At 46.9% G+C, this 22,595-nt stretch overlaps 1 protein-coding gene, 1 long non-coding RNA gene and 1 pseudogene across 2 annotated transcripts; 1 reads left to right on the top strand and 2 right to left on the bottom strand.

The window, feature by feature from the left end:
* Nucleotides 1-9,640: 9,640 nt before the first annotated feature.
* Nucleotides 9,641-11,500, bottom strand: LOC124698126. Its single transcript, XR_007000886.1, has 3 exons — nt 11,477-11,500; nt 10,497-10,547; nt 9,641-9,738 (listed from the first exon to the last, which is right to left on the bottom strand). It is a non-coding gene; the product is annotated as an uncharacterized LOC124698126 (long non-coding RNA).
* Nucleotides 11,501-11,701: 201 nt separating this feature from the next.
* LOC124695438 lies at nt 11,702-12,633 on the bottom strand (annotated as a pseudogene).
* Nucleotides 12,634-13,506: 873 nt separating this feature from the next.
* On the top strand, nt 13,507-17,070 carry LOC124698125 (pentatricopeptide repeat-containing protein At1g62350-like). Its single transcript, XM_047230647.1, has 2 exons — nt 13,507-13,839; nt 16,665-17,070. The coding sequence occupies exons 1-2, from the start codon at nt 13,507-13,509 to the stop codon at nt 17,067-17,069; spliced, it is 738 nt and encodes a 245-aa protein (XP_047086603.1). The 3' UTR covers nt 17,070.
* The last annotated feature ends 5,525 nt before the right edge of the window (nt 17,071-22,595 follow it).

Here is a 22,595-nt window from a genome sequence, read left to right as displayed (position 1 = left end):
TCCACGAGTTCACTATGGTGTCTCTCCCATAAGATAAACGAGATGTTGGGTGAACAAATTACGGTTGGGAAATTGACAAATAAAGAAGGCATAACAATGCACATACATATATCATGATGAGTACTATGAGATTTAATCGGGGCATTACGACAAAGTACATAGACCGCTATCCGAGCATGCATCTATGCCTAAAAAGTCCACCTTCGGAGTTATCATCCGAACCCCTTCCGGTATTAAGTTGCAAATAACGAGACAATTGCATTAAGTATGGTGCGTAATGTAATCAACACAAATATCCTTAGACAAAGCATCGATGTTTTATCCCTAGTGGCAACAGCACATCCACAACCTTAGAACTTTACGTCACCTGTCCCGGATTTAATGGAGGCATGAACCCACTATCGAGCATAAATACTCCCTCTTGAAGTCACAAGTATCAACTTGGCCGGAGCCTCTACTAGCAACGGAGAGCATGCAAGAACATAAATAACATATATGATAGATTGATAATCAACTTGACATAGTATTCAATATTCATCGGATCCCAACAAACACAACATGTAGGATTACAAATAGATGATCTTGATCATGATAGGCAGCTCACAAGATCTAACATGATAGCACAATGAGGAGAAGACAACCATCTAGCTACTGCTATGGACCCATAGTCCAGGGGTGGACTACTCACACATCGATCCGGAGGCGATCATGGCGATGAAGAGACCTCCGGGAGATGATTCCCCTCTACGGCAGGGTGCCGGAGGCGATCTCCTGAATCCCCGAGATGGGATTGGCGGTGGCGGCGTCTCGATGAGGTTTTCCGTATCGTGGCTCTCGGTACTGGGGTATTCGCGACGAAGGCTTTAAGTAGGCGGAAGGGTAGGTCAGGGGGCGTCACGGGGGCCCCACACGCTAGGGCCGCGCGGGCCCCCTGTAGGCCGCGCCGCCCTAGTGTGGCGGCGCCCCGTGGCCCCACTTCGTATCTCCTCCGGTCTTCTGGAAGCTTCGTGGAAAAATAGGCCCCTGGGCGTTGATTTCGTCCAATTCGAGAATATTTCCTTTGTAGGATTTCTGAAACCAAAAACAACGAGAAAACGACAAGCGGCTCTTCGGCATCTCGTCAATAGGTTAGTGCCGGAAAATGCATAATAATGACATATAATGTGTATAAAACATGTGAGTATCATCATAAAAGTAGCATGGAACATAAGAAATTATAGATACGTTTGTGACGTATCAGTCTACAGGGGTGCTGGTGGACTGGCGATGACGCAGGCGTGCAGCCGACGTCCTGGCGGTGATGCAGGGCTTGACGGCGGTGAAAACGAGGGTCCGTGGTGCTCGTCATCGTCCTCGCGTCCTGGCGTCCGTGGCGGATGGCGTCGGCATGGCGTCGTGCACAGGGTTCCCGCGGGCAGGTGAGGGTGTCTGGTCGTCTCCTGGCGTCGTGGCGCAGCTGCTGGCGAAGGGAGAGAGCGAGTGGTGGCGTGAGGCGTTGGGGCGACGTCATGTCCGTGCGTGTCTGCGACGCTCGCCTGCGCGCTCTGGCGTGGCAAGGCACGTCTGGGCGTCGCGCGTTCTGGCGCCTGTGGTGCACCAACGCGTCGACCACCGTGTCTGGCACGGTCAGGAGGGTGAGAGGAAGTGATGTGACAAGATGGTGCATGCTGGCAAGGTCTAGAGAGAGAGGGAGCAAGTGCAGGTCCATGCCATGCCACGGCATGGCATGCCTTTGTCAAAATGGTGACGACCCTGTGTACCAATTCTTGTCTAATGTGTTTGGCAAAGCTCAGAGGGGTCAGGGAGGTACAAAGGATGACCTAGGGTTGATGGAGGAGGCAAGGAACTGCTGGACAAAGCAATGTCCCGAGTTGGCAGTAAGGTGCTCACCATGTGCTCGATGAAATGGCCGCAACAGAGTGACATTCGAATTTTTGGATGAAATTTGGTGGGTTTGCATTGAATAATATTTGGAGTAGAGTGGTGGTGGTGGTCAAATTTGAAAAGGTTTGCAAAATCACAAATGACATATGATCTAGAATCTGTTTCAAAGTCCTCACTTTGCTTGATCACCATTTGAAATTGAGCAAGAATTTGCAGTGATGGTTTTGGGCAAAGTTGTTCACTTTGATGTTGTCTAGGATGAGGTTCAAAGAGTTGGCAAAGTCTAGTTGAGAAATCTCTAACTAACAGGAGGGCAAAGGGCTAAAATTGTCACAAGTGACCATTAGTGCATGTGAGTTGGTTTTTGATTTCAAATTTGATTCAAAAAGAGTTTCTTTGATTCCAAAAGTGCTAATAAGTGTTTAGTAACCATTTACAACCAATGGTGCAAGCCAAAATGGTCTAGGTTAAGAATTTGCAAAAATGGCATAAACCATATGTGTGTGTTGGTTGGATTTTCTATTTTCCTTTCTCTTTTCTTTTTCCTTTTAAAGGGTTGATCAAGTGATCATTGGTTAGGGTTTTAGCACCCTTGCAAACATACAAACAATCATCATGGCAAATGCACACTATCATAAATATAAAAGGTGAGTTGTATGCATAGCACTATATGGAGATAAAAAAGTTTTTGTTGGTTCTAAATTTTGCATTTTGGAAACTCTCTTTCTTTCTTCATTGAAAAGTTGGGATGTTACAAACGTCGCCCAGGTCCGTGGGAATGGATGCTGTCTCCGGTACCGATCAAACATGAAGCGGTACTGGCAACACATTGAGGACAAGTTTCATAAGCTGATGTCGCGCGTTTGCCATCCTGTCGATCGCACGTACCGATCCCTCCAAGGTCGTTGGGACGCGATCAAACCGGCTTGCAGCCGGTGGGCAGCAGCAATGGACCAAGTGGTGTCCAATTCTCCTAGCGGCGCAACTGTCGACGAATATGTGAGTGCATATTTGGTAAAGCTAATTGTAGTTTAGCTTTGGTGACATATTGACGATTTCTTCATTCCTTTTGCAAATGTAGGATCGCATTGCCGATGCGAGGTACAGAGACATGGCCGGCAACAAGGGCAAGAGCTTCACCATGCGTCATTGCTTTGATGTGCTTCAGCACCTCCCCAAGTGGAAATTGAGGGATGAAGAAGTATCACCGAATAAAGCCGCAATGGTTGCGCTCGACGACACCGAGGACGAGAAGGAGGGTCGGAACGTCGACAAGCCGGAGGGGAACAAGAAGGCGAAGGAAAGGCTCAGGCTCGAGGGGGAGGCTACATTGTTGAGGGACAAGTTTGATCAAACGATGAAGTCGAAGGAGGTGATAGCGTCCAAGACTTTGGAGATCAAGCGTGTCATCATCGAGATGAAGAAGGATGTGAGCCTTGCAAAGCTTGAAGCCAGCCGAGAGGAAGTCAGGAACAAAGCCAAGTTGGAGGAGATGAGGATCAATGTGAAGAAGGCCAAAGCAATGAAGCAACTATTGGCTGAAGAGAGGGAGATCATGATGATGAACACTAAGGACATGAATGAGGTTCAACTGGAGTGGTGGAAGGAGGCCTCAGCGGAGATCACGCAAGATGAAGAGCAGGGTGTCGGGATGGACTGCAGAACCGTCCCGAACTAGGGTTTTGGTGGACGGCGGTGTCAGAACTTTTCGTGGATGGAGGCTCTCGTCTCTGGGTTTTCCCGATACGAGGAATAAATAGGCGGAAGGGCGGAGCAAACGAGGCGAGGAGGCGCCATTACATGGGCTAGGCGCGTCCAAGGGTGGGGCCGCGCCTGCCCTATGTACTGCCACGTGGCAGCTCTCCTGCGCGTGTCCTTCTGGCTCCATCTTCATCCCGGAAAATTTAGACTCTGGGCTTTTGTTTCATCCAATTGTGAGAAACTTTCATGTACAACTTTTCTAAAACACAAAAACAGCAGAAAACAGGAACTGGCACTGCGGCACTGCGTTAATAGGTTAGTCCCAGAAAATGCTAAAAAGTGTGGAAAAGTGCACATAAAACATATAATAATTGTAACACAACAAGTATGGAGCATCAAAAATTATAGATACGTTTGGTACGTATCACTCGTCAAGAGGAAACTGGTGCTGGCGATGTGACTCCAGGAGGTGGTGGCGATGTGACTCCAGGAGGTGGTGGCGATGGTGCTGACGGCGGGCCAATCTCGATTTGATGTCGACGGTGAGAGGAGATGGGGAACTATGAACTATGTCATTTGATGTCTGCACTATGAACTATGCATAAATTGTTTGCATTTTATTGTGACGTTTGTTCCATCATATCCCTGTTTTTACTGGTTCGGCCAAAACTGTAAAACAGAATATTCTGTTTTGCAGTTTCGATTTACGGGATGTGTTCTGCGCCAGCCATTATACGACCCGAATACGCGAGTTCGGTAAGCTGAACTACACTTTTTCAGTTCGCGTTTTACGGGTTCTGCTAGAGATGCTCTAAGTAGCATGAGGAAATATCAAGTGCATACGTGGTGTACCTTTTCTTTTTTTATGGGGGCCGTTGTGCCTACTTTGGTACTCCTGTAAGGGTATATTGCTCCTATATGTGGTTTTGGTAATTAATGATAATCCCTATGAACTAATGTTTTCATTGAGTTTATATGAAGAAATATTCCATAGGTACTACTTGTATTCCATGTGTTGGATTCAAGTATGGATGCCATGAAGATAAAGATATACCTTATGTATTGGCATCAAGATCATCGATTTGAAGATATATATGCGATATGATCAAGAAGAAGAAATGAAGATAGAGTTCTTATGTGGAACTCAATATTAGCCATGCTCTAGCTTATGTGATAAGCAACGAATGATCAAGATCTTGAGTGCTTGATTCCAAATGAAGAATTCAAGTTATGGCTCTAAGTCGGTGTCATGATAGTATCATAAGTTGAGCTATGGTTGACTAAGATTTAGAGCATGCAAACAAATGAAGAATTCTATATACACCTCAAGATAGTATGATAGAGCATGAGAAGATACAAGGTTGACCAATACAAAGAGTGAAGAATATATTCAAGTTTGGTCAACACATGAAGCATGTAGAATGTGCCACGTGAAGTCATGTGGTATGGTAAGCCTTGTCAATTATGCTTCATGAACTAACCCATCATATATGTGCCCTTGTGTTGTCTATGTGGGTTAGGTATCTTTCCATGGGCATGCATCAAAAGTGAGATCTCATATAGCCCATGAGAGGATGACATCAAGTGGTGATCGTCATCAAGGTTGAGTTGGGCAACTTCAAGTTGAGCATCTCAAGAGGATCATATGCTTGAAGCTTGCCGTCCATTTGATGATAATGGACATGTGAAGATATGCATCAATGGAGCTTTCCCATCATGGTGTATGGGGGAGCATTTGTGAGTCTTCACGAAGTAACAATGATCAAGTAAGGCATTCCGTCTTGAGTGGAGCTTGAAGAGTTATCATCAAGATCAAGCGGGATGCGCAAGTCAAAGGTATGACTTTGCTAGGTTTTCCTTTTACCGGTCTCAAGGTGGATGTTGGGAGACCGGATTATAGGATAGATAGCCGCACTATCAAGAGGGGCTTTCGGTTGGGTAACTTGATCACATCATCTTAGGGAGCTCAATCCTTTGCATACTTTGCATATCCCTATTGCTTCTTGGTGTTTCTCTGTGAGAGGTTCTTGAGCTTGTTGCTAGCTTTACAACAATCCCAAGTTTATCGAAAACGGAATCCACATGCATCTTATATTGCGTTTTCGAGTTTGGACGTCTTCACCGTTTTTTGACGGTGGGAGACTCCCTCTCTAAAAAATCTAAAAATATCCTGTGAGGAGTCTCCATATTGGTTTCATGTCAATCGGGGTCCGAACACAAAAGTTATCACAGTTTTTGTATACCATGTTTTTCCTGTTGGCCCGGTTTCTCGCCCGGCGTGACCGGCCGTCCCACCGGATGGCTCGGTTCAAACCGGCCCCTGGACTGGTGCCAACCGGGCACTATTCAGTAAGTCTTCCAGCTTCGCCCGGTGCTGGTCCGGCCGGTGGCCTGGTCTGACCGGACCCTAGACCCCGGTCCTAGGCCCGGTTGACCAGCCTCCTCGACGGTTGACTCAGCCTAACTTTTCCCCAACGGTTATATTTGCTCTTGGGCTATAAATAGCCCTTCTTCCACCTTGGTCTATAAATAGCCCTTCTTCCACCTTGGGCTGTATAAGTTCTTTCACTCTCTCTCCTCCACTGTTGACTTTGAAGAACTTGCCCTCTCTCTTGATTCCCCCCATGATTCTTGCTCATTCTTGAGGGATCTAAGGGAGGAGATCTAGATCTACAATCCCCACCAATCCATCTCTCCTCTAAGTGAGGAGAACTCTTTAGATCTAGATCTTGGAGTCATTTGTTGATTTCCTCTTTGTTCTTCCTCTCTAATTTCATCCTAGCATTTGTTGCTTTGGTGAGATTTGAGTGTGAAGGATTGAACATCTCTAGTGTTCTTGCTTTGCATCATTGCATAGTGTTGAGCTCTCCACCACGATTAGTTCGAGTGAGAGACCGTGAGCTTGTTACTCTTGGAGGGAGACCTCCTAGTTGGCTTGGCGGTTGGTGCTCCGGTGATCTCTTCAAGGAAGATTGTGAAGAGACCCGGGCTTCTCCTTCGTGGAGCTTGTGAAATGGTTGTGGAGCTTGCCATCTTCGGAGTGGAGGAAAAGCTAACCATAAGGAAAGGGCCATTATCCTTCGTGGGTTTGGTTCGGAGAATAGGGCGAGCCTTCGTGGCGTTGGGGAATCCTTCGTGGGACCTCCACTCCTCCAAATGTGACGTACCTTCTTGCAAAGGAAGGGAACACAGGAATACATCCTCGTCTCCGCGTTCCTCGGTTATTTCTATACCCGAGCTTTCTTTCCTTGTGATAGCCATTGTGCTTGAAGTACATATATCTTGCTATCACTTGTGCTACATATATCTTGTGCCTATCTTGCTTAGCTCTAATTGTTGTTGTTGCACTTAGTTGAGCCTAGCATATTTAGGGGTTGTGCTTGTAAACTAAACGTTAGTTTAACTCCGCATTCTTACAAGCCAAATCCGTAAGAGTTTTTAAACGCCTATTCACCCCCCTCCAGGCGACATCTCGTCCTTTCAACTCCGTCGGATGCAAATTAGTTGTTGAATATTCAATTAATCTAGACATATTTTAGATTATATTTTACTTAAAGAGAACGTATTTTGTACGTGCTCTGGATCATTGAATTATTCCTTGATATTCTTGCTCACCATAGTAGATGGAAAAATAACTCTCTCCCATAGCCTTTTATCCGAATCTCAAAGCAAAATGGAGGGTGACGGAAACGCCCGCATCATGCGTGTAACAAAAGTATTTCCGTTACTTGAAGAGAATGTATTTTGTACACACGCGCATATGTGTGGGTGTGTTCTGCATCATCGATTTAGTCCTTGAGATTCTTACTCACCATGGTCGATGAAAAAATGGCTCTCTCCCTCCTCCTTAAATCTACGATAAGTAATTTGGATTTAAGTGAGACAAGTAGTGTTTATAAAACATATGGCCACCTTTTGAAAATATAAAGCATGTAAGTTCTGATCTAAGTCAAATTCTCTAAAATTGACCACGTCCGTGGAAAAAAGATATAAACTTGTAGAATAGTTGTCTTCTAATTGGTCAAACTTAAAAACTCTGACTTAGGTGAACATTTACACGGCTAGTAGGGATTATATACTACTCCATTGGTTCCAAATTTGAGCCGCTAAAACTTCTTATATTAAGGAACATGGGTAGTACTAAACGACTGAACTACGTAGAAACATTCTAAACATTCCCCTATAATGCAAAAGGAAGACATTGGATCACACACCTAGCTCATCTTCTTCCTCCTCTAAGGCATGTCGGCTTCCTTCCGTTCTATTCTTCTCCCTCCGCAACATGTTAGGGCATCAATATGCACCCTCGACCATGTGTGCCTATAAGCTATAATGGGAGCTCATCCCTCATCATCTTTGCTAATTTAGAGGTCAATGTCATCATCAATAACCTCCTATCCGTCTTTCATTTTCCCTTCCATTTTTTCTTCACGCTTCTCCTTCTTCTTCAATGGTGAAGCTTACATGAAAATCTAGGTGGGCTAAATTAGGTGAAAATTAGCTTTTAGTGGGCTAAAGTTTACAAGTTCATAGGCATATATCTCTTGGGCTGGGCGGGCCAAAACCCGGTTTTTCCCCAACTAAGCTCCGCCCCTGTTCTTCCTCCTACTAATGCTCTGCCTCCCTATGATCATGTTGTAAGGTATGTAGAGATGTATTGTTCAATATGTTAATGGACATATGATTATGGATATTTTTTTCCAGTAAGATGCTAGCACCTTGGTCTTGGTAGCAGGCAAACAATCTTCACATTAGAAAAACTAGCAAGCGAAGGCGCGGCGGCACGCCGCGCCGGAATGTGATAATTACGTGCTTTATGTTGTTCGTTAGTGTTCGTTTGTAGTTGCTTATTTAGTGTGCGGTGGTAGACTGGACGTTCTTATTAGGCTTCCGGGTGACGTGGGTGTTGATTTATTGGGCTGAGATCTGTTGCATGGCTTTTTATTTTTGGTCGAACGGTGGTAGTAAGCTGAAGTTGACATGTTGTTGTGGCTTTTGGTTGTGGAGCGGTGTGGCTGATTCAGTGCTGAACGTCTGGGGAGTTGCTTCATTTGATGTGGTTATAGATGAAAATCTCTTACTTGATGTGGTTATATTTTCATGTGTTGGTGGAATATACTTAGCTGGCTAGTAGATTTGTGAAGGATGGTATAAGTTTTGTTAAATGTGGCGAGCATACTTAGCTAGATGAGTCAGGATTTGCGTGTTGGTTGAAATAACTGCAAAAAGACATATAGCAAATGAGAAAATTCGCAGCCTATCTATCAGTTAAGACATTAACAGACGTACTTAGGATACATGGAGCATAAACTCCACCAAATGGTGGATACAATAGAAGGAAGACGAAGACAGATATTGCACTACAGAGGTAACAAAACCACCGATATTGGGGCATTAACTCATGATGTTATCATTCTTGGTCATCAGATAAAAGGGTAACAATGAATTATTTGCTCCTTCTAGAGGAGGAAGAGCGTGTAATACAGCCTGTTCTTTAAGTGGAGGAGCTCCTGGCAAAGTCGCCGGACATGGGTTGTTTTGTAGGTGCGCTCGTTCCTGGCGGACCCCTCAGCGGTACGCCTAACATGTTTCTGCTCTTTCTCGCTCTCTGGCATGTATTCTTCCAGGACAGGTTCGGCTTTCATTTCCCTTCTTCGCTGAATAAGATGTCATCGCCTGGCACATAGGACTCCTCTAGACCCGGCGCGGCCACAGAAACAAATGAATATATATTTTAGAGAAGCATCTAACTCCATGCTTATTATAGGAATAAATTTGCAATATCAAATAAATATTCCAAATATAATAATCTCTTTACCACCACCAACACCATCTGATAAATATTATAAATATAACTCTTGTCCGCCTAGAAAAACAGGTGGGAAGAATCAAGAGCTAAATATTTGCAGCATATGCGCTGCGTATAGCGCAGGATTCCGCATAATCTTTGGACTATAAATGTACAAACCTAATACTCATATATTTCGTATAGTGAATGTCCCAGGTCCTAGTTCAAATCTGTTGTTGTTAGTTAATATATGGAAATACTTTTGTACAATTGCTATGCAGTGTCCAGACACTCAATTGATATCCCTGGTTATGCAATTTCAGGCGTCCCAAGCCACTGAACTGGAGTGTATTATTGATAGTTTCCTAGAAAAATTGGGAAGTAGATGCATTATTTCTATAAACAAATTAGAAAGTTAAGAAGATGGGAAGGAAATGTAACCATATAAAGCATGCAGAGACAGTGTTTAGATATGAGAAGATGAAGCAAGCAAATAACTGACTTGTTTCCATCCAAAAGAGTGGCATATCTAAACAAGTCGGTCGGAAGGTCTTTTGTTGGTGCTTCATTTAAATCCAAGTGTTGTAGAAAACAATGATAACACATCAACATATAAAGAAGATGGTTAAATATATTCTACCCACAAAGAGGCAGAACATACATATACCTGGAGTGCAAAGAAATAACATTCATATCAGAGCAAATAGCTGCCACTGATGGCAGTCACCTTGGCTAGTCGAACTGCAACTGTTGTAGAGAAAAAGAAGTGGACCAACTATCACTATGAGCATGGAGTAAAAGACTGCAATTTCTCAAAACTCAGAATAAGAAGTTGATTTAAACTATATATCCTGTAACTACGAACCAAGTACCAACATAGTCCAAAAACAAAGAATGCATGACGTAGCATAGCTGATGACTACATTTAAAATCCTGTAATCCAAAAGTTCAGGCCAATAGACTACAGAAGAGTTATGAAGATATGTGGGCCAGGAACTAAACATAAATATGGCTATTCTCTTAATTTCCACAACCAATATACAGAAAGGAAAAGGCGTGTCTCAAGCGGAAGGGAAAAAAATGTGGCAATCCAAGGAAAGCTACAGGTTTGAAGGCAATGTACCTGGCCATTTTATCAGCAAGTGATCTCAGCCACCAATCTACATTCTGGAATCTGCAAGAAAAGTAGCCCTCAGCATGTTCTTTCAAATATGACTCAGAACATGGTAAGTAAGCGTAATGTACAGAAGGGTGTGCTCAATTATTATGCAGTCTTTATTTGTTGCCACCACAGGTTTGATGCACAAGATGCTCGAAGTTTTTACGGTACAAAGAATTTTAAGGCATGCTTGCAGCTAAGAAGAGGAGATCAAGCTTCAGTTAATTGAACACGAAATGAATGATTAGATATTGTCTCACATCTTAATTAACTCTCAGCAGAATACAAAAGGAAAATTGAAGTGAGGAAAAGTTAGAGGTTATCCTTAAAGATAAATCTAAGGAATTCCTATTAAATTATGAAAAGACTCATACTCTGCATACTTGACAACAGATATAAGATTTGTTTGTGAAGAAAGGAGCCGTAGAAGAAAAATCCCATGAAGTGCTAAAATACTGCAATATGAAAAGACTCATGCTCTGCTTACTTGACACCATTTGATGTTTAAATAAATATAAGATTGCTTTGGGAAGATAGGAGGAAACATTGTACATACGAAAGCTGTAGGCAGAAAATGCAACCCACCAATGTTTTATGGTTTCCTATAGAAACTATCATAAACCTCTAGGCACCTTCAATAACGAAAAGATGTTGACTTAAATGGAGCACATGCATTTGGACAGCTAAGAGTTTACAGCCACATCAGTATGCCAATGTGTAATGGAAGCATAAGTAAAAGCAGATGACTGTATGTACTGCAATTAGCTATGTCAGCATAAAGAAAGATACCTATAGCTGACGCTTGGGTCCAGACATTTAGCTTAAGATAATTCCCAGGCAAACTGAGTTCATTGGATACATGAAGAATAGATAGTATAATATATCGCTACTGTATAGAACTGCAAAGCTGGCTTTCCTTGTCTATACTAAGAATTATTACTCACACAGTAGTAAATTGGGCAGTCATTTTTTCATCAAACATGAGTAATGCATGCATATTATCAGTTCAGATGCAAAGTTTGAGAAATCACAAATTCAAGAAAATTGACGTCCCACAATCCAACATGGAGCCACAACACATTCAAGAAGATAGGGTCTAAAACTTCACCAGAATTGCAGACACAAAGAGGAGGATGCCAAGCTCAGACAGGCTTGCGGAAGCACCACTCTCAAACGTCGAGGCGGCGCCAAGAGCTGCGCGGCGCGAGGCCCGCAGCCGTCACGGTCCACATGCACGCGCCGCAACAGGGGCAGCACACGCGGGGCTCCAGCGGGGCGCGGCTGCCCACCAGGCACGCCCGCGTGCAGAAGCGCATGAAGCCGCGGAACACCCCGCGGTAAGCGCCCACGTCATCGCCGGCGCCGGGCGCAGCGTGCTCGCACTGGTCCGACATGTACAACAGGTCCCCGCCGCACTGCCGCAACAGGAAGCTCCGTCCGGACGTCTTGAAGAAGAGGGAGACGGGGGCGAAGTGGCTCGGGACGGCGGCGCCCACCGTGCCGCAGCGGAACAGGAGTACCTTCGCGAGTGCCGGCCACCCGCTGCCGACGCGCCCTGGCCCCGGCGCGGAGTAACGTCGTGGGGGAGGACACCATCTGCGGCGCGCGCGAGACTCAGAGCTCCCGCCACAGCACGCACTCGGCGACGGCACAGAGGCGGCGACTGACCAGCGCCACGGCGCAGAGAGCCTGCGGGTCTAAATGTCTAATTGAGCGCGCAGAACATCAGCACCAGACCTCTCTGTTCTCGCCGGATCCATCCGTGAAACCGCCAGACGGTCGACGCGTGCGCCTCCTCACGACTCCACGTTCTACACCCCACCACACCCCAACCTGCCTGCAGGTCAAAATAAACGAACCATAAAATCACATGAACCCAATAAATCAAACCCAAATCACAACAACAAATCGACCTCGATAAGAAATCTCCACAGCTCGAAGGAGGAACGGAAATTCGAACTCGACCAGAGAACGTACCTCCAGCCGGTTCAAATAACCATACACTCGTCGCCGCCTCGGGAGGGAGAAGAGGGCAACCAGCTCCACCTCCGCGCCGCCAGCAGCCTCGGGAGGGAAGGAGGACGTCCAGCTCCTCCTCCATGCCCTCAGCCGCCCGAGAGGAAGAGGACCGCATCGACCTCCTCCTCCGAGCCTCCAGCCGACTTAGGGGGGAGAGTCGCTTCTCCTTCATGCCGCCAGCCGCCTTGGGAGGGAGAGAGGGCATGCCGCACCAATGGCTTCCACGATGTCCAGGGAGGAAGAGGAGGGCATCAGCCCGTGATTTTCATCCCGCCGATCCGATCCACGGGCCATCAAAAATCGATTCAGAGCGAGGAATAGAAAGGAGACCCTAGAGCGGAGACAGCAAGGAAAATAGGAGAGGGCGGAAAGAAAATATAGGAGCGTCGACCGCACCGCTTCAACACGTACAGCTGGGTCCCACAACCCAACAGCGGCACGGTGAGAAGGAAATATTAGGGGTACCCAGAAGTAACAACCAAATGGCAAACCAGGTGGAGTAAAAACAAAAAAAAAAGGGCAGGTATCCCCAAAAATGTACACAAAAACGAACGTGTGCACAGAATTACACGTGTCAGCTAATGGCATAGGCCTAAAAAAACCCAAAAATCTGTGAAAAATTGAGGCTGTTAAGGATTAATATAGTAGTTATGAAAGGAAGACCAGAAGAGCATACCATCATAAAGGCTTTTCTAGTCTAGAAAAAAAAAGTAAAGCTATATTTTTTTAGGGGAATGCTACCTGAGTCTTTGGGTTACAGCCCAAGAGCACAAACACTGTGCACAGTATTTCGATCCACAACACTGGGCCCCGATTCTGTATATATGGGCTCCTTCGGATCCACAGGCCCCACTGTTGGGTCTGAGTTGGGCCAATGTTCCATCACTTACTGGCGGCCCATCCACTTCCATCACAATAACTCACCACTCGGCTGTAAAAAAAAAACAGCACCCAAATGCTCTCCCGTCTCCTGCCGCGCCGCCACCACCGTCGCCTCCTACAAACCCTACAATCGGCGGCCGCCGCGCGTGAACTCCACCAGAGGCCGTGCTCCACCGCGGCGGCATCGAGCCCTAGCCTGTCGATATGGCGGCGGAAGAAGGAGATGGGGAAGGAAGGCCTCATGGCGGTGGGGCAGCTCAAGCGGCTGGCGGCGCTGCCTCCCGCCGGAGGCCACCCGCGGCTGGAGCAGTACATGCTATTGCACGTCTCTCGGCTCCTCCGCACCGACCTCCTCGCCGTCCTCTTTGAACTGCTGCGCCAGGACCACGTGCTTCTCTCCATGAAGGTCCCGCTTCCACCCCGTTAAGTCTGCTCGACTTACTGTTGTTTTATTTTCTAATACTATCGTCCTAGATGAGACTTAAACGTAAGTTTTCAGTGCCGTCTGCGGAAAATGGGTGCACCATGGTGTTGCATTAGTGATTGAATTGCAAAGTAGTTCGACTGTCATGCTATGTGCATATTGATATACTCCTAGAAAATTAGTGATTCTAATACTTTATCAACCCTGAAAGTCTGAACTGGCGTCCAGTTTGCAATGCTTGGGCTATGAAGTACTCTTTAATTGCACCTAAGGAACATAAATTAGTTGAATTCTAGACTAGGGTTTGTAAAGCTGGCCTACGCAGAAATATATCTTGTATATGTTTTATGTAGAATTCAGGTGCTGTTTGAGTTGGTAATTATTAAATCAGTAGTTCGTTGGACAGAGAATTTGCTTGGAATTTGGTTGGGTAGTAGTACTGAAATTCTGTAGTTCTGATTTGCGTATAGGCTTTTGGTACTCTTGCCGATGGTGAGGTCCTATTTGTGGGATATAATATTCGATGTGGTGAATTGAACCTCTGATGTGTGATCTACAATTATTCATTTGAACTTTCTTCCGCAGCAGTCAGCACTGAATTTTTCAAGTTGTTTGTGCTCTTTTGTGGTGATCAAGTCCAGACAACACCGCACAATAGCAAAACCATTAGCTTTGCATTACATCGCTGAACACTCAAAACTCTTACTAACCACCCGTTCCTGGTTGTGGGCTTGTGGCTAATGTGGTGTTTGCATGGAACTTCACGTTAAGGTGACATCCTAAGCTACGGCATAATAGTTTAAAATAGATATGCCCTCCGTCTCAAAATAACTTGCTCAACTTTTTCTAGATAGGATGTATCTATAACTAAAATGTGTTTATATACTTCCGTATCTAGACAAAGTTGAGTAAGTTATTTTGGGGCGGAGGGGTACTATTTTAGGCCCTTATGGTCCCACATACACAGATGATTGCCTGCTCTCGCTATGGACAAAACCATTGATGTTGTCCATCCAGGACAACACATGGATGCCACATCAACACAAACTCAAGCCAAAACCAAGTTCTTTAAGGATGAAGGTTTGCTCCCACTTAAGCCGTTTTGGATGAGGTCACGGAGGCCATGATCGAGGAAGAGGGCAAGCTTTTGGGAATACGATCACCGAGAACCACTTTGATGATCTAGCCTCCAACCTTTGAAGGACCAGCAGACCCTTTGGATGTCGACGATTTGCTAAAGGAAGGCATATAGAGAAAGCTTAATCTGACCAACTGCAATGTGCCGTACCATGTCAAATGAGTGGTATGCCAACTCAATGGCGTGGTAGAGAAAGATGTTTGTATCTGAGGACTTGAGCTGTTTCACTTAACTGATGTGCTATGGAAGAGCTTACATCGCAACTGAGAGGAATAAGACTGACAAGAATTTTTTTGCTGGGAGGACATGGACGTTAGCCAACATCAGAAGTTCACATCTCAAAATAATATCAGAAATTCCTGTTCGTGCCACAAGGATGCATGGCAATTGGAAAACACTGGTAATCAAAACATAGATCGACAAACATGATTAGCCAATGGCTACCAATTCTTCCGTGATTTCCGTACGTTCCAGCACCTTGTCAGCCAGGCCATCCTCCAAGAGAATTCTATGAGCTAGAGGGAGCACTGCGGCAAGGTAATCACGGGGCGAGTAGCTCCCAACAGAAGACCAAAAATTATCCAGGGCTGCCAAGTTCTGGACATTAGACAGCCATCGACCAACAACAGTACCCAAGAAAGTTCTTATCAAACTTCCAAAGCTACAGCGAGAGGTCCTCACATCAGACTATCAGAGCTTGCAGGGAAAGTGTGCTGAAGCTGGGTGTAGAATGGCACTTTGCTAGTGCCCACACCGACAAGAGAAACACCGTGCCATGTTAGTGAAGTACAACTTGGGTTCTGCAATCAGAACACAACAAGGGATAGAAAGCTTGTGTAACACTGTCTATATTCCAATGAACAAAGGGGTCGTGTATATATACACGTTACAGGATCCATGACAGCACACATGGCTGCTAGCAACGCACACTCAGGTGCCATCCAACATCCACCCTACCCTATTCCTTGTTGGTGCCTGCAGATCACCTGCAGTTCTGGAGCTTTAGCTTGAATCTTGTCCTTTGCGAGCTGCATGGACTCTCTACGCTTCTCCCGAATCAGTGACAACCACTGTTACAGCAAAGCAATAGTTTTATAGATAACTTGTAGTGGTGAAGAAACAGCTTTGTTTTCAAAAACTAAGTCATTGAGACTCGTCCAAATTGACCATGCCATCGCCCCAAAGACAGCCCAGCCAACATAATTTTAGAAGGAGGGTCATCCCAGCCTTATGCCTCACAGAAAAGGACTTTGTAGTTTGGCGCGTCATTCCTCATTAAGCTTGAATGACTATTATTCACTTAAAGTATGATGCACATCGGTGTCAGTCCTGCTGATAGTTGTTAAAATGCAAATTTGATGCTTTGGCAATCGTTTTTTATATTATCTATTCAGATTATAATTCCTCTCATCTCAGAGAAGTTTACTTCCAACTCCATTCCATTTTTTGGGAAGTTTTAAGCTATTTTAGTTGTGCAGTGCGCATTTTCGCCCGAAGTGCAGTGCGCATTTGTGGGACATGCACTTATGTCATTATTACCTTGGTTAGGTGGATGTTTCCAAAACCCCATGTACCTGCAACCTAGAGCAGACTAGTGTATAAGCAACACTTTATACTATTTAAAGTGCTGTAGGCTTCTGTAAGATTAAGCATTTGTCTGTTGTTACAGATATACGGCGTTGTGCGGAAAGAGATCTGGTATCGACCCGATATGTACTTGTACCGAGACATGCTGCATATGCTAGCTAGGAACAAGAAGATCGACGAGACAAGGCAGGTGTGGGCACATCTGAAGTCTGAAGATGTGCTATTTGATCAGCACACCTATGGTGACATCGTAAGAGTGTTCTGTGACGCTGGCCTGATAGATCTGGCGATGGAGTTTTACGAAGACATGAGGAGCTCCCCGGAGCCGCCCCTCTCCTTGCCGTTCCGGGTTATACTGAAAGGCCTGATCCCATATCCGGCACTGAGGGAGAAGATAAAACGAGAGTTTCTGGAGCTTTTCCCTGATATGATTGTGTATGATCCCCCAGATAGCTTATCGGATATAGATGAGGAATTCAGATTTTGATTCAGTATATGCGCATACTTTTATACCTGAAGCCTTCCTGAAGCTACTATCAAAGATCTAAGTTGCTCTGCTCAGGCTCAGGTAGTGTTTGCTCTCTGCGTTGTAGCCGGACCTCCATTTGTCTCAGGCTTTTGACAGATGAGATCATTTGTAGATCATGACAGTTTCTTTCTCATTTGACCCAAGAACTGAGGATCATTGGTTTTCCCTTCGTGGCTTGTTTGGGCAGGAAGGGATTAGAAACTGGGTGTTTAGTTCAACTTAGGGCATCTCCAGCGGCGCGACGCATTTCGGACGCCCAAAAGTGGTCGCGAGCGTCCGTTTGCGTCGCCCCGCGGACATATTTTGTCCGCTTGTCCGTTTGCGTCTGGGTGTGCTCCCACCGGGGCGACCCATTTTTTTGAATTGCAACATAGTACAAACATTGAAGTAGTACATAAAAATACATAAAAACTATACAAAGTAGATCTATAGGCCTAGACTACTTGCTTCCTGACGGGTCGTTGCGTCGCTCCGTCGCCTCCCGCGCGGCCGCTATGGCTCGGTGCGATGCCGCGTCCTCTTGCAGGCACTGCTCCACGGCCTCGTCCTTGAGCGTCTCGAAAGTCTCGACGAGGGCCCGCTGCTCGGCCGCCTTCTCCTCCGGCGTCGGCGCATCAGGGTCATCGAAGGACCAAGATATCTCCGAGTCGGAGTCCTCGGCTGCAGCGGTGGCCGCCAGCCCGCGCTGTTCCAGCTCGACGTCCAACGCCGCGTGGCCCGCCGGCCTCCTCCCGTGCTTCCTTCTCCGCTTCGGCCCGGGGCCGCGGCGTCCCTGACCGGGTGGAGGAGATCGGTGCTATCTTCGGAGTCGAACTTCTCGGAGGAGCTCGACGCCGGAGGAGGTGGAGTGGGAAGTGAAGGTGGAGGTGGAGGCGCGGCAGCCTGGCAGCGTCCGACGCTGCTCATGGTGGATCTGCTTCAGAGGAAGCGGCACTACGGCAGCGGCGGCTAGGGTTTGTGGGGAGGAGATGAGATGCTCGCGCCCCTGTATATATAGGTCGGAGGCAGGGCGACGGCCGCGCCACGCGTGGCATCGCCATTACTACGTGCACAGAGGTAGGCGACGGCCGCGCGCCACGCGAGGCATCGCCATTAACGCGGCCGCAGACTGCCGAAGCGACGCCCCGGTGCCGCATGCGGCGGAGAAGACGCATCGACGCTGCGCACGCTCGCGGAAGCCGAGGCACGCCGTTAACGCGGCCCTGCAAAGGCTGCAGCGCGCCGCCCGGAAGTAATGCCGCCGAAGACGAAGCAGTTGTGCCGCTGCTAGGTGGGCCCGTGCGAGGACCGAGCGGACATTTTCCGCGACCGCCGAGCGTCCGCCGAGACGCAAACCTGGCGCATATTTGGGTCAGGTTTGCGTCTCCGCGGACGCCCGGTCACTTTGCGTCGCGTCGCTGGAGGTGGTACACGACGCATTTTCGGTCACGGCGGACACAAACGGTCGCTCAGCGTCCGTTTGCGTCGCGGAGATGCCCTTACGCTGCCTGTACAAAGCTACTGTGCTCAATAACAGGCTATTGGCTAACCCTTGTGTTGTCACGAGCACACATTTCTGACATTCTCTTGAGACTTTACTCCTAGTAAAGTTTCTGACGTTGGCTAACGGTCATGGCCATTTCAGAAGACAGATGGTGACTGACTGACAACCTTAAATTAGAATGAATCTGAATCTTATGCAGCTCCATTCCGTCCTCCCTGGGGTTCGCATAGGGCCGGACGATTTGACTTGCTGTCCTATCAATTCTCCCTTCTCCGTTCTTTGCAGTGAGCCGCCGCTTTCAGTTACCCTTTCTGTACGTAGTACCTACTCCCTCCGCTTCAAAATAAGCTAAACTTTGTACTACTACTAGATTAGTGCAATTTTTTTGATACTTTTCATGGATCCGAGAGAGTACATTTTTTGAACCGGAATTCGATGTTTAGCACCTGTTTTATAGTCTGGTCCCGATTTGGGGCTTACTGGCGCGGGGAGATGAGAAGCGTTTCAAACGAAATTTGGATTAGAGTTGGCGATTTGTTTGGTAGCTCGTGATTAATTTTTTGGCAGGTACACAAGGCCCAGTTTATTTGGTTACATCCGAGCTCAGTTTTAGTCCCGCCATTTGTTCATATGGTAACCTTACCTCGCACCTTCTTATTTATCACAATGAGCTTCACGTTGTCCACGAAGCCTGACAACATGCTGGCGCTTGGAAACATCACCATGCCACTCTCGCTGAAGATGGCTAAGGCTGTTGATGCTACATGCGTGCAAGACTAGGTTGAATATGAGAGACCGAACTTCCAGCGTAGCACAACAAGGTAAGTGTCGCCATTGGCTACACCTTCACGGTTACCACCATGCCATCGCCAACGACGGTGGCCATGCAGGTTACCGTCATGCCACCGTTGATGGTGGCCAGAACGATTATCGACATGGCTTACCACCTCTCACATACCACAATCATCACTACGCTGTTGTCTACGAAGCTAGATACAAGGGCTACCACGACGGCGGATGGAAATGCCACCATGACGCTGATGTGGCTACCACCATGGATTACCACCTCTGACTTACCATGACCATATTGCCATTCACTAAGTCAGGCACAAGGTCTACCACGTTAGCGTCTGGAAATACCACCATGACGTCGTTGATAACGGTGTTGGTACCACCATTGATTACGCTCTCTCACCCCTCACCTACCATGATCATGTCGTCGTCCATGGAACCGGGCACAATGCATACCACAACGATTCAAGGAATACCACAACGTCGAGGGTGATTACCACCATGAATCGATGAAAAAGATGATCAAGACAAGTGAGAATTTGAACAACAGATTACAATGCACCCAAATAACTTACCACATAAGTACTAATTACATTATACTAGCGAGTTGTTTATCTATCCGTCTACGTCTCCCGAAAGAAAATATTTACAACAGTGGGTTGAACCTACGAGTAAATGACGAGAAACTACCACATTACAGGCGGTCATGTCTGAAAACTACCAACATTGGGCAAGACGACACATAACTACCACTCTTGAGACTTGGTCGAGATGCGAAGCACTGATTCTACCAATTAGCCTTGTTAAGCCATTTTCTGACCGTTCGGCCCCACCTGTCAGGTCTACGTGACTGAAACAAAAAGATTAAACCTCACTACAAGAATTTTATAACCTGTGAGGGTCGATTTGCAGAATTGCCGAAGGGATAAGATTCCTATCGCGCTCGCCGTCGCAGGCACGCAGCCGCCGCCCCCCGTCGCGCCCGCGCAGCCGTCCCCGAGCCACTGCCTCCGCGCCGCCGTCCCCGAGCCCCTTGCGCCGCTGTCCTCGAGCTCATGCCTCCTCTCGAGCCCCACCCCGTCGCGCCTCCCCTCCCGAGCCGCCACGTCGTTGCGCCGCCCCTCCATTCGCGCTGCCCCCTCTCGAGCCACCTGAAAGAACATCTCTCACATCATGTTTTGTGTGTTTGATGTCAATATATGTGATACACTAATGTTTGTTTAAGTGGTACAGAGATTACATAGATATTTATTCATGTGTGTTGGATTTGATCGTTTGTCAAAAGAAAACGAAAAGTTGGCCGGGCCGGATAATCCGGGCCGGATATTGTTGAAATATCCGGCCCCCGATTTTGGCTAAGTCTCTTGAGGAAAAGCAGCGCAAAGTATAGGGGCCGGATTTTTGCCCGGATATTGTCCCGGTATTGTACCAGGGCCGGAATATCCGGGCCGGATATTTTGGAAATATCCGGCCCCCTCGTTTTTGGCTAAGGACTGGAAGAAAAACAAGTCTGGCATTGGGCCGGACATTTGGCCGGATAAAGTCACAGTTTTGTCCCGAAGGCCGGATTATCCGGGGGGGGCGGATTATCCGGCCCTTACTTAGGCCGGAATATCCGGCCCCCCGGAAGCTGCAACGGCTCAATTTTGAGGGGAGGTATAAATACCCCCCTTCTTCTACCTTGGTTGTTCGCTCAATCATTACACAAGAAATCTGCCAAGCCACCTCCATTAGAGCCACCTCAAGAAACTCAAGATTTGCAAGATCTCCTTCCTCCCCCAACCAAAGCTCTTGATCTTTGGAGATTCGAAGGAGAAGACACCGATCTACATCCTCACGGAAGCGTTCTTCATTTCCCCTCACTTGTTTGAGGGATCTCATGCTAGTGTTCCTATTTGGTTCCCTAGTTGATTTGTTGTTGATGTGTTGTTGTTGATTGTTGTATTGTTACTGATTTGGGAGCCTCCAATTTGGTTGTGGATGTGTGCCCCAAGAACTTTGTAAAGGCCCGGTTTCCGCCTCGAGGAAATCCCTTAGTGGAAGTGGGCTAGGCCTTCGTGGCGTTGCTCACGGGAGATCCGAGTGAAGCCTTCGTGGCTGTTGGTTTGGCTTGCATAGCAACCACACTCCTCCAAACGTAGACGTACCTTCTTGCAAAGGAAGGGAACTACGGGAATCATCTCCGTGTCATCGCGTGCTCCACTCTCGGTTACCTCTATCCCACTCTATCTCCTATTGCGTAGCTATATCTTGCTTAGTTGATATCCTTGTCATATAGGTATATTCACTTAGTTGCATATCTAGAGAATTTACCTTTGTGTCAAGCCTAAGTTGAAAAAGAACTAAAAATTGGTTAGCACCTATTCACCCCCCTCTAGGTGCGGCATACGATCCTTTCAATTGGTATCAGAGCCTCGGCTCTTATTTCGGGCTTAACCGCCTAAGAGTATGCTGAACGAGGATCCCACGGAAGAGGCCACCAAGACGTCTCCATGGAAGACTTCAATTCGTTGAAGTCCTCCATGGAAGCCCAAATGGAAAGCATGAAAAAGATGATTGCCGAGCTTTTGGCTCCGGCCCTTCCCAAGGCTCCTAGTGTAGAGGTAAAAGACACGGGTGCGTTAGATGAGGGAGATGCTTCGGACTTACCCTCATCTACCAAACCCGTGGAAGGTGATAACTTAAACACTATCACATCTCCTAGGGGAACTAGTGGAGGTGAAAGCTACAATCGAGTAGCTCCACCTTTCCTATCTCCCGATATACCGGTTCCCCATCCCCATTTGAACATTCGGGGCGACCCACCTAAGTTTTCTATTGATAATTTCGATACTTGGCAATTTGAGTTCCGCTCTCATGTTTGTAGTGCCTCCAATGAACTATGGAGAATCATCTTGGAGGGCTTCAAGCCATACAACCCCGACAAGTTGACTAGAAGAGAAGCGATTGATAGTCAACTCAACAACACCGCCTTACACATGATTCAAACTAGTGTGGGGACACCGGAATTGCATCGTGTCCGGAACTACACCACCGCCAAGGAAGCTTGGGATGGCTTGGCCGCTAGTTGCATTGGAAGTGAGAGCACAAGGAGGAACAAGTATAATGCTCTTAAGAATAAAGCCGAAGGGTTCATGAGGCTACCGGATGAAGATCATGAAGTCATGTATGGAAGACTTCTCACCGTTGCCGATGCCTTCCGGCTTATT

This window comes from Lolium rigidum, chromosome 3 (genome assembly GCF_022539505.1).
Source record: "Lolium rigidum isolate FL_2022 chromosome 3, APGP_CSIRO_Lrig_0.1, whole genome shotgun sequence".
Lineage (NCBI taxonomy): Eukaryota > Viridiplantae > Streptophyta > Magnoliopsida > Poales > Poaceae > Lolium > Lolium rigidum.
This window is presented reverse-complemented; position numbering and strand designations above follow the sequence as displayed.